Below are 13228 nucleotides of genomic sequence, written 5' to 3'. Positions count from 1 at the left end.
AAATTAGGAAAAAAAAATATGACGTTTTAACACTGAGTACCAGACAGTATGTTATAAAAGGCAGTATGTTATAAAATGAACCATTTCTTTAAACAAGAAATATAAAACAAGCCATATACAGAAGCCTTTGATAAGCTCTGTTTTATAAGCTTTTTATATGGAATCACAAGAAGTTCTGAGGCTCTGATCCTAATAACAGCTTGTGCTTCAATTTCTCTAATCTCTAACATTATATTTAACATTTGACTCCTCTGTGTTACTCAGCTAAATTAGAGATGATTTATATTGAAGACTGTCCAACTTGTACCAGATAATGGTCTCTCTGAAAGTGACTGTTCCAAAAAATAAGGTACAGAGGGTCACATAAGACACTCTTTCTTAACAGACCAAAGCAGAATCGATTTTTGCTCTGTGACCCATTTTTTAAAGTCCAAAATGAAGTCCTAAATAAATGCGACTTATATTCCATTGCGACTTATATATGTTTTTTTCCTTGTCATGACGTATTTTTGGACTGATGCGACTTATACTCAGGTGCGACTTATAGTCCGAAAAATACGGTATGTTGCTTTGCAGTTGATAGGTGGCTGCTCACAGGACCCGATCAAATTTAAGGTATTGTTTAAGTGAGCATGGGACAAGTTATACACCAAAGTTAATTCTAGTGTGTTACTGATATCTGACTTCAAAAACAATACTAGTAAACAAAAAGCCTGTGCTCTCTTTTTTAGCTACAGTGAGGAACAAAGTAGTGGTGCAGAATATGAAGAATGACATCTCTATTATTGAGTACAAAATACTGTCAGCGAGGAGCAGGCTGAAGAAGTGTCATCTGCGCGCTTACTGCAGGATAAAATGAAAGACGCCTTGAGTTTTAGAGATACTGATGGTCAAATTATATTCCTCAGTTTGCTGCATAGTCAGGAGAAGCAAATGTGTGCTTGAAGAATAATGGAGTTGTCATCTTTGAGCCATACGTTATTCTCAAACTTACTGTTAAACTGCATTCTGAGAGAGTCAGTCCTGATGAAACAGCCTTATGGTGCACCGCGAATTATCTCAGAACTGCATACAACAAATCGTTGTTCTGGATGCTGATTGGTCAGTATCACGTTCCAGCTGTGCTGCACTAAAAAAAATACTTGTTTATTCATTTTATAATATTACAATATTATAAATATTACATATTTTAGTAATAATTATGTTAATAAATGTAATTGTACATTAATTCCATAATGTGTTATTTAAATTATAACATGCACAAATATGAGTACTATTCTGATAATCTCATTAAAACTTTTTTTCCTGAAATTAAGGTTATTTTATTAATGTAATATACAAAATCATATTAGGCCTCATTTACTAATAGTCATTCAAAAACGTTTTAGTATTTAATAATAATAATAATATTAATTATTATTAATATTATTGTTGTTGATGTTAAATAATATTATTTATAAAAATATGTATTATATATATTATTTTATATATAATATATTAAATAGTAAGCTAGTATGCGTTTGCTAGGTTGATGCTCACAGGACCCAGTCAAATTTAAGGTATTATTTAAGTGAGTATGGGACAAGTTATACACCAAAGTAAATTTTATTAACTGATATCTTAAGAGTAAGAGTATTACTGATATCTGACTTCACAAACACAAAATGCCTGTGCTATTTATAAAAAAAATATTATAAATATTTATGATATAATTTTAAAAACGTATAATATATTAAATATATTTCAATTATTGACTATATATTATAAATTATATTGTTATTTATAATTTATATGATCCTAAATGCTATCATATTCCATTTAAAATGTTACAAATATGAGATCCATTTTCATTACTACAGTGCAAAAAAATAAATAAAATTGCAACATTTAATGTTCAGCATTTGGAAAAAAGTCATACATGTTTGTAATGAATAGAGATTAAATATTACATATAGTAATTATATTTTTCAACATTTTTATTGAAATTATAAAAAAAAAATTACTGTATATTATTACGCATATATATATATATATATATATATATATATATATATATATATATATATATATATATATATTATTTAAATTATTATAAATAATATAATATAGTATTATATGCTACTTAAATGCTAAAGTAGCATATAATTATTAAATGCTACATCCACACATATGAGATCCATTTGCTTTATTGCAATGTAAAAAAAAATTACTTTAAGTTCAATGGAAGAAAAAAGTAATACAGGTTCGGAACGAATGGACATAAAGCTACAGAAAATGTTACTCGTTTATTCAGTTTATGAGGCGACAGGCTTGATTTCCCATCATCCTCTCCAGCAGCACAAGAATGATAAAAACACACAGATAAACATCAATTACACATCTAATGTGCATCCTTTGCTGTTTATTACGGCTAAAAGCCTCCTGCGTCGGCTGGGAACTGTGAAATATGAAATTGCCCACAAAATCTGTTTTATACATTTTGATTTCTGGACTCATAAGTAAGAGCTTCCCAGAAGGGAACGATTGTTACGGCTACCACAGAGTGATGACGGAGATATTGTTTGTTTTGCCACCAATGTTTAAACAAGCTTTGGAGCATCAAAGCAGTGGCATCAAAGCTTTAGATGTGTGACGTGGGATTTTCCAGAGCAGCTGCGGCCAAACGGCTGTAGGTAAAGGCCAGGATACCACAGCAAAAAACTGTTCCCATTTGGGTTTGAGTTATTTATAAAATACCCTTTTTTGAATAACTGAAAAAAAAAAGACTTGTAAACAACAGAAAAGCTGCTGTTTATGAGACTAACTTCTAAAGCCTTGTATTGACCACTCTGTGCTCCAAAAAATAAACAAAGCCTTATATGATATGTCTGAAATGTTCCATACAGCTAATGTTTCTTTGTTTGTTTGTTTGTTTTTTTCTCTTCCAATCACGTTTTCTCTATGAAGGACCACTGGTTTTGGAGGGTCAGAGATAACGCTGTGATGCCCGGTTACCCCATGCTCATCAACGTCTTCTGGAGGGGTCTGCCACCCAGGATCGACGCCGTCTATGAGAACAGCAAGGGCAAATTTGTTTTCTTCAAAGGTAAGATTTCTACACATCAGATCAAGGTCCTTCAGCACAAGTTGTTTACAAGCGTCAAAGGCGAGTTGAGTTCAGAGATAGTTAGTGAACAGCTTGAAGATGAGACTTAACCTTGTTTCTACAGAGAGGTCAGATGCTGTAGGGCTCTCACGGGTTTATCTGCATGGCTTTACTGGAGCGGGGGGCAGTTTGCCTCGAAATATAACACTGTTAAGGACCTGGTATACTTCAAATGAAGTTCACTTTCGTTATTAGTTTGGGGGCAAAAAGAAGTTCGAAGAGTCTGAGCGACGGTATACTGTTTCCGAACATTGGAGGCGGGGTGTAGATGAATGTAAACATGACTTATGACGCTCACACATATCCCCTAAACACAACAACGATGAAATGATGAAGTGTAGGTAATGTAGGTGTGAGACGGGCACCAATGGTAAGAATATTATAAACAAAAGAATAATGATTAGCCGCAGTTCAGAGTCAAGTATCATGTTTGCAATACAAAAGAACCATAATCAGTCCTTTATAGGAAGTGTGAATGTATCATAGTCTGTAAAACTTAAGCATGATGTGGAAAAAAAAATATTGGAGTCAGGTTGTTACTTTATTTTATTAGTGTTCATTTATTATATTAACTGGACAAATTGTTACACCTTTTTATATTTTATGTGGCGTCATGATTTACTTTTGATAAAAACTAAGGTTTATTATTGTATGTTTGTTTGGCATTTCACAAACCAAAAAAACTAAATAAAAAAATTGCATGTAAAAGAAGGTGGAGTTTCAGAACACACCCACTGATTGCGTAACCACCATGGGCCAATAGAAACGCAACGGCGTTTAGGAGCCGAAACGAACTCCCCCAGAAAGTTTGTTTTGGTCAGCTGTTTCGAACTGCTGAAACAAACTCAAAACGAACTTCCTTTCATCCTGATTTTGTTTGAAATGACATAATATTAGTTCATCTTCGTTTTCGTTTGAAGTATATCGCGGCCTTTAGGAGTTCATCTAGTGACTGTATAAACATGCATGTGTGTGAGCGCGTCTGTGATGGTGAATCTCACAAAACCTGTCAAGAACATGAGTCATGTTTACACACAATCAAAAGGAAATAGTCATATACGAAACCTGCAATATATAACATGATCAATAAATTATGTCAACAACAATAAAATAATAGTGAGACTTAATAATTATCATTTATATTGATAAAACATTAATTATGGCTGCCCTCAATAGTTGAATAATCGTTAGTGATCGTTAATGATGTACTAGTGGTGTTAATTATAATATATTTTAATAATGATTCTAATGCTATAATCAAATATTAATAATATAAATGTATATACATAATATATTATCCAAATAAAGATAATTATTATTAAGTCTCATGAATAAATATATGGTAAAAAAATTATATATATATATATATATATATATATATATATATATATATATATATATATATATATATATATATATATTCTATAAAATAGTAAAGTAAAAAACTATAAATGAATGTGAATAAAATAACTCATATAATGTGCATTTGATGAGAGTTTTTTTTTTATCACACTGAGGTCATTATGACGAAGCTTATAAACTCATCGCATTTGTGATTTTCTTCCCATGGGTTTGTACAGTGTGTGTGGTCCATGTGGAAGCAAATAAACACATTTTTCACACTCATTGCCAGTAGAAAGCAGCACGGAGTGAGGATTGCTTACACTGACCTCTGAGCAGTTAAGTAGGTCAGAAAGCATGGCCAAATCTGGACATTTAAATGTGTTGCTGTGGATAACGCTGACCTCAAGCCAACATTTACAATGAAATCACCCTGCAATTTCACTTTCTCAAACAAAACACAGACATAAATGAGGCTCCAGGGGTCTGCAGTGATCTCTCTTGCACTCTTCGGCCCCTGCATTTGCACAGAGAGACATTTGACCCCGCTGAGAGGGCCATGAGAAAGACCCAGGTGACGTGACAGGCATTTCCTCCTCCAGAGGAAAAATGACGGACCTGTCCTCCCCTGACCCCTCAGACTCCAAACAAACCATGACAGCCCTTAACCCGGCCCGCCGTGGACATGTTTCCTGAGCTCAGAGGGTCAGTGCTGCACCCCTGCTCTCCTCCTTCCTCCACCAGCGCCTCTAAAGCACACTGACATTTTAAGTGAAGGCATTAACATGTCAGGTCTGAGTAACAGTGGCAGACGCACAGCCAAAGGCCTGCTCAAGGTAATTAAAGGCAAACAGGAAGTGCCTGAACTGTGAAATTGAAAGTTTGGTTTTGCTGAAACAGACATTTATCTGGAAACGATGTTAATATTGAGGAATCCGTGTCAATAACCTCAGTGATTATCAGTTATTCAGCACACACATGAAATATGATTATGGTTATCTTTACAAAGTTTTTCCATTGGATTAATGTGCATACAGTGGGACTAGGGCTATATATATATATATATATATATATATATATATATATATATATATATATATATATATATATATATATATATATATAATTAATGATCTTAATGGTAAATGGACATATACAGCACAAAAATATAATATTTTATGAAAATAACACGCACACAAACATATACTGTATATATATGTGTATGTATATATATATATATATATATATATATATATATATATATATATATATATATATATATATTAGTATGTGTGTGTGTGTGTGTGTGTGTGTGTGTTATTTTCATAAAATATATATATTATATTTTTGTGTTGTATATGTCAATTTTCCATTAAGATCATTAATTAATTATAATTATATATAATTATTTAATAATCATTACTGCAGTGCAATATAATAATAATAAAATGTAAAACTGTATTCATATATTATGGTACAATATGTCTACTGCCTTTTAATTGTAATAATTAAATAAATAATATGTAAATAATATACATTTATATATGTATCTGCTATAATACTGTATTTATTGTAATAGGTATCAAATGTATTTTTAAGTATACTTAAGTATAACTTAACTTTACTGTGTTACATTATATATTTTTACTGTATTGGTCGATCATAACAACAATTGTTATTATTTTGATTATTATTATATTAAATGAGAAGTATTTATATATTAAAGTAGTACTGACTTAATTTAAAATTTAGAGGAAAAACAAAACAAATGTTAAAACACTCTTATACTCAGATGTCGCAGAAAGAAAAATGTAATGGCCAACAAAAAGCGCATTAAAATCATCCCAGTAAATAATCAATATACAGTATTTTCCAAAATCAACATGTCAGCAAGTCATAAAGAATTTCTAGAAACCATGATTTACATTTTCCTTCTATATGACCTATATATATATGATCTATATAACTGAAGTTTCTCAAAATCTACCATTGGTTGAATACTGTAATCTAATTTTTTTCTAGGCAAGCAGTTCTGGGTGTTCAAGGACACAATGCTACAGCCTGGTTACCCGCAGGACATCTCAATGTTTGGAAACGGCATGCCAGCGCAGAGTATAGAGACAGCCGTCTGGTGGGAGGACGTGGCCAAGACCTACTTCTTCAAAGGAGATAGGTATGTGAACAGTGTGTGTGTGTGTGTGTGTGTGCACTCGGCCATGTGTGTGTAACTTTCTCTGAATATCTATACGCAGGTATTGGAGATATAATGAAGACTTGAAAATGATAGATCCTGGCTATCCCAAGTCCATCACTGTATGGAAGGGTGTCCCAGATTCTCCACAAGGAGCATTTGTGGACAAAGCTAATGGTATGCTTATATATATATATATATATATATATATATATATATATATATATATATATATATATATATATATATATATATATATATATATATATATTTTTTTTTTTTTTTTTTTTTTTTTTTTTTTTTTGAAGTCAAACAATAGATTTATGTGAGGAACACACCAATATTTAACTTACCTTCTGCTTTGGCTTTCAAATTTAATGCATGATAAAACTTGAAATATTGTTCACAGGTCACATGAACCACTTTTATGGTAACAAAACATTCATTTCAAGCCAGCTAACTCCTTAATAAGACCATAATTTTGTATTTTAAGTAGAATTTGGCATCTTGTCTGAAGCATTGGTTAGTGCTGTGGTGTAGGCAACACAAGTTTGAATCTGGCTTGCAACCTTTCCCAATCTCATGCTCCCACCATTTTCCCATAATTTCCTTTGGTTTCTCCACTATATTCTGAATAAAAAGGACAAATATGGCAGAAAAAGTATTTGGGACCCAATTTGGGGCCAACATAAAAAGCACATCAGAAAAAGGGAAAAACCAACACAGACTCTAAACATCTACAAAACTTCAATAAAGACTTGTTAGCTAATTAATTTAAACCACAAACAGACCATGCAGCATCTGAAATAATGTTGTATTTGACTCCAAATCTTTTCTGTTCATCATGAAGCAGTTTAAATCAGCGTCAATCCTGTTTACACTGACCTATTTTCAGTCTGAACAAGAGCACAGTTCTGAAAGTTTGTGCAGGACGAGTGTGAATGTCTCTGGCAGGAGCTCTCGGGCTGGGGACGTCTTGCATGAGTTCAGCCCGTAGCTGCAGGCGCGGAGGTCGATAGCCACACATATGCCATCTGTACCCAGCCCCGCTGCCAGGTTTGCCCATGAATACAGGCGCTCACCTGAGCATGACGGGTGCATTGATATTCCAGGGGTATTGTTTGGCTAACCACACCTTGATAGTGATAGTGGGCTTTCTTTCAGCCCTGTCTCTGCACGTTACCCAAAAGGCCCCTGTGAGCAATGCAGTTAAGAAAATTGACCCTAATTATTTATGTGTCATCATGGCCAGCTGATCATGGGGAGAAAAGAAAGGATGGCGTTTTTTTAACACTTCCAGACCTCGTCCAGTCTGGAACATTTTTATTTAAATCTAGAAACTAGATCTAGAATCTTTATTCAACAGATTTTGTGGAGAGTGACAGGAAATTAGTAGGGATGTGAGATTAGAATAAAAAATTAAAAAAGAAATGTGAAAATGCTTACTATATCTTTTGTTTTTTTCAGCATCAAAGGCCATTTGTCCAATCAATCCTTACTGTATTTTGGTGCACATTTATTTGTCACTTTAGCAATGACATACCCTCATCTTCAAAAACCTTCAACAAAGCCCTGCAAGATTTAATAGTTATTTTTTTTAATTGTAGAAAAAAACAACAACATATTTTACCCATTTTACATAAATACATTTAGTATATACATATATTCTAAATATGAAATAGAAAACTTATTTGTAAATATATATTTAAAATTTATTATAGAAAATATATTTTTAGATTTTTAAAAAACAAAATAAAAGCTAAAATATGGCAAAGTATAATTACGTAACAATATATGTGTGATATTTTAAAACATTACAAAAGCTAATAGAGTAGCTAAATAGGTGGAAACTAACATGCACAATTAAATATCCAATATAGATACAAAAATAACTTACTTATGTCTCCCATGTCAATGGTTTGCAGGTTTCACTTACTTCTACAAGGACAAAGAGTACTGGAAGTTCAACAACCACAGGCTGCGGGTGGAGCCCGGCTACCCTCGCTCCATCCTCAAGGACTTCATGGGATGCGACCTCACACCCATTGACCCTGACATGCAGCCGACTGAGGACGAGGATGTTGTGATTAAACTGGACAGCGAAGCCAGTACGGTCAAAGCCATCGCCATCGTCATTCCCTGCGTCCTGGCGCTCTGCCTGCTGGTGTTGATCTACACCGTCTTTCAGTTCAAGAGGAAGGGGACGCCCCGACACATACTGTACTGCAAACGCTCCATGCAGGAGTGGGTGTGAGTCACACGGCCACAAGACACAGTGGCGTAAACACCCTAAACTTGCGGACTTTGGCTCTAAACCTGTGTCTCGCTCAAGGTGAACAGCGAGGGCCTTTGCTTTGATTCCCCCCTCTTGGAGACGAGGGGTGCATTTCCCTCCAAAACTCCCTTCTCTTGTCCCATTGGCCCCGGTGCACCCGCTGTAGGAGGTTTGCGGGATTGCAAGGATCCCACGGTGCATTGCGCCGTCCAGTGCCACTGTTTGACGTGGATATCGCCGATTGCTATAACTTTAGGTTTTACAAGTGCAACGCTGAAAAATGAAAAAAATTATGAAAATGTTGCAGGAGCCTTTTTTTCTTTTCTTTTTTTGTACTTTCTAAATTTTCGCTTGGATCCAATCTATTTATGTTCGAACAGTAATATTTACAATTCCCTTTACAGCATCCCAAACCAAATAAAGACTCCAAAGAGGCTCTTTTTTCTTCTTTTTACGTTTATATATACTTTTTTTTTTACTCCCCCGCTCTAAATATTTTGCAATGATATGTAGTGGGGGACGTTTTGACTGTTGTGGCAGTCTGTCTTAAAAAAACAGGGGCCAAATTATTCTGCAATATTTTTAATAGCCTTAATTATGGATTGTGTTTGCTTATGTTTTTGTTTATTTGTATGTTTTTAAGCACCGCTTTGTTTGTCCTGTCAGAACAGCAGTGCAATATTGCTTTGCTCCCTTTGAGATCGATTTTCGTCCTCATTTTCGCCTGGGGCTGCACTGCAGGGCTGCCCGGCCGCTGGAAAGGGGCGGGACTCCTTAACCTCTGCCTAACATATCAGTCGAAACAGACAGACCAAGCCACTGCAACAATGAATACTTTATTGCATTTTTTTTCTGTCTGACGGTAGAATTGCAACTGCAAAGGAAGTGCTTGAACAATTTCTCGTGCTTTACGCTCACTCGTTGGGTCGTATTTACATGGACAGTGATTTGAGAATTTGTTTTGTCCCTTTTACCAAAAGGTTGTTGTTCGAGCATGCCATCTCCTTCGGACTGCCTTGTTTTTAGGTCTGGATGGGATCCTAGAACCTTGACATATGAATCAGAACCACCAGAGCAACTCAGGACAGCGCTTGATTCAAAGTGTATGCAAGCCTTCACATCCAGTCCCGTGTCTTTAATATTAACCGAGAAGAAAATCAAGGGTACTGTATATCATGTCACGTTTCACCATTGCTTTCGATCGGATGTTTCTGCAATTGGATTGGATGATTTTTTTTTAACTTGCAGTTCGGTTCATGCCTTGCAGTCTGACTCTAGATCAGTCCTTTGCATCGAACAGATGTCCGAACATGCAGTTATTTGCTTGCATTAGCGTTTTTTTATGTTAGTTTCATTTTTTTTTTTTGCACATTTGAAATGGCCTCAACCTCAACTTTAAAGTGGTACTTAAAGTGCCAAAGCTGTCATCTGGCACGTTTCCTTTAGATGCAAAAAAAAAAAAAAAAAAAGTATGTGATCTGAAGGAAAACAAATGCGTGTTTTTGGCAAGCAGTGTTTGAATGTGTGTCTGTATTGATGCTAGCATTTTTTTTCATTCATTGTTTTATGAAGAAAAGTGGAAAAAAATTCTTCAAATTCATGTACTTCATGACTCGGTTTGGGACGAACTGTCCTGACAGACTTAATAAATTAATCAGTATATGATTAAAATGCATTTTAGCGTTTTGTTCAGATTTACTATACATGCGTATTCAATCTGGGAAAATATAAAGATCTACTCTTTCAACTAACAGAAATATCATGGTAATACCATAGTATTTTAATGCGGTGATCATATAGTAGTACCATAGAATATATCAGAACACTGTGGTATTACCATGGTACTGCCGCAGTACTTTTCTTCCTTTCTTTGACAAATTACCATGACATTTAAACATGGTACCATGATACTACTGTGGTATTTTGAACATGGCACCATGGTACTATGAAAACGTATTTTAGAAATTTTACCATGTTACTACCATGGTATTGAACATGGTACCATGGTATTTTGGACATTTTACCATGCCATTTGATAATACCGTGATACTTCTATGGTAATTTGATCATTTTACCATGGGACTGGTATTTTGAACATACAGTAGTACCATGATTACTATATCATTTACTATTCTGTACTACCATGGTATTTTGGATATTTTATCATGGCAATACCATGGTATTCTGATTATGTACCATTGTATTGAGAACAGGTACCATGTTCTTGGAAATACCGTGTAAATGCAATGACACATGAATTCCTGTACCATGGTATATTTTAAAAGTACCATAGTATTTCTCTCTAATGTACCATGCACAGTACATTTTGTAAAGGTTCTATCCTCTCTCTTTCTCACTGTGTATATGTGTGTATGTACACATTCACATGAGTGCATCTGAACATTTCCCAGAATCCCAGCAGATCAAACCAAAATCAGCTTTAAACAGCTGGTAAGAAACGGCGATCATTAAATAATACAGAAAATCGAGTATCATAAAGGTGGTGTGTATCCTGTGGTTATATTTAGCTAGTATAATAAGAATCAGAGCATAAAATATGAGATGACGGTGGGCAGATGCATTCAAAACTCGCTAAGCGCAAAAGTAAACAGAGACAGCCGGGGCACATGCACATTCTGATTGGCTGTCGGAGCGCTGGCATGGTGTTTGAGGTCAGGTGGGGCATCCAATTGCCATCTATGTTCCAATTCAAATCTAAAGTAGCTCAGCAAAACTACTGTGGCCATGGCTAGTGTGAAAATAATGGCTAAGATGAGATTAAAGCGGTAAATGATCTGTGAATCACTCTAAACCGACCAGCAATGTTGCTAATAGGATTGTGCAAAACGACATATTTTCAAATTCAAGTACTCGGTGGGTCGTCTGAATGACTAGTCGACTAGTTAGGGTCAAATGTAAGGCTAAAAATGTCTGATTGCATGTACACTACCATTCAAAAGTCTTGGGTTAAGATTTTTTTTTGTAATGTTTATCACCCAGGTTGCAATTATACGATAAAAAAATATAGTAAAACAGTATTGTGAAATATTATTACATTTTAAGATTTGTAATTATTTAAAATTTAAGTTTAGGCATTTAGCAGACGCTTTTATCCAAAGCGACTTACAGTGAATTCAGGCTATCAATTTTTACCTATCATGTGTTCTCGGGGAATCAAACCCCCGACCTTGAGCTTGATAGCGCAATGCTCTACCAAATGAGCTACAGGAACACTATTATTACTTATTATTTGTTAAAATAAATTCTATTTAAATATATATTAAAATGTAATTTAGTCCTGTGATGCAAAGCTGAAAGCAGTGTCACATGATCCCTCAGAAATCATTCTAATATGCTGATTTGATGCTGAAGAAACATTTCTTATTAATATCAATGCTGAAAACAGTTGGGCTGCTTAAAATATTTTTTGTGGAAACCCTGAGAATTGAAAATATCTGAAACAAAAAAATGTTGTGACATTATAAATTACATTATACAGCCAGTTTCTGCCACAGAATAAAAATAAATAAATAAAAGGTAATTGCAAAAGACTTTTCCTCTCGGAATTGTGTAGAAATTGTGAGATAATAAGTCGCAATTACTTTTATTTATTATTTGGGGCAAAAAAAAGAGAAACAAAGGGAATTGTGAGATGTAAATTCAAAATGGAGAGAGAGAATGAGGAATTGCAAGAAACAGTCCAAATTATAAACTCAGAATTGAAAAAAGTCAATTTTGAGATAAACAGTTTGAATTAAATTTTACATTTTATTGATTTTTTTAACTCTGTTTTTAAGTGTTGTAAAATGTAAAAAAAAAAAAAAAAAAAAAAAAATGACCCCAAACTTTTGAATGGTAGTATAAAATAATATATTCACCTGACTATAATTTTCTTAAAAGTGGATAATTAGTTTTTTGATGCAATCAGTGGTGAAATAAATGCAATTAAAGATGCAACTCCTCAGAGAGAGCATTTCATCATGCTGATTCAAATTCAAATGATCGTGCTAAAACTAAATGTTCTAAAATGTTCACTGAGAAGTTGTGTCTCTAAATTCATCCCCTTTAAACTGCAACAAAAATATTTAATCTTAAAAAAAAAAAATTCGTACTCGATGATCATGCTGTGATAAAAATGTCAAACGGACGATCATGCGGCGCGTGTGTTTAATTCACTAAGAAGCTGATCTGTTGTTGTGTGTTTGGTGGAAGAGCAGTGAGTCTGGTCTCTCTCTGAGCGTTTTCTGTCTAACCGACAGAACTTGTGGTGCTAACT

The 13228-nt window shown here is 34.2% G+C and overlaps 1 protein-coding gene across 2 annotated transcripts in view; it reads left to right on the top strand.

Moving 5' to 3' along the window:
• The window catches only part of LOC113045032 (matrix metalloproteinase-16-like), a 59671-nt gene extending 49044 nt beyond the window's left edge, over positions 1 to 10627 (top strand). For both annotated transcript variants that reach the window (XM_026205147.1, XM_026205145.1), the window contains 4 exons: positions 2947 to 3085; positions 6509 to 6659; positions 6739 to 6854; positions 8603 to 10627. In XM_026205147.1, coding sequence (XP_026060932.1) covers positions 2947 to 3085; positions 6509 to 6659; positions 6739 to 6854; positions 8603 to 8931 — 735 coding nt within the window. In that variant the 3' untranslated portion in view covers positions 8932 to 10627. The remainder of the gene's footprint in view (positions 1 to 2946; positions 3086 to 6508; positions 6660 to 6738; positions 6855 to 8602) is intronic.
• Positions 10628 to 13228: the final 2601 nt, after the last annotated feature.

This window comes from Carassius auratus, chromosome 27 (genome assembly GCF_003368295.1).
Source record: "Carassius auratus strain Wakin chromosome 27, ASM336829v1, whole genome shotgun sequence".
In the NCBI taxonomy this organism is placed as follows: Eukaryota; Metazoa; Chordata; class Actinopteri; order Cypriniformes; family Cyprinidae; genus Carassius; species Carassius auratus.
The sequence above is the reverse complement of the archived record's forward strand: the minus strand, read 5'-3'. Positions and strand labels throughout refer to the sequence as shown.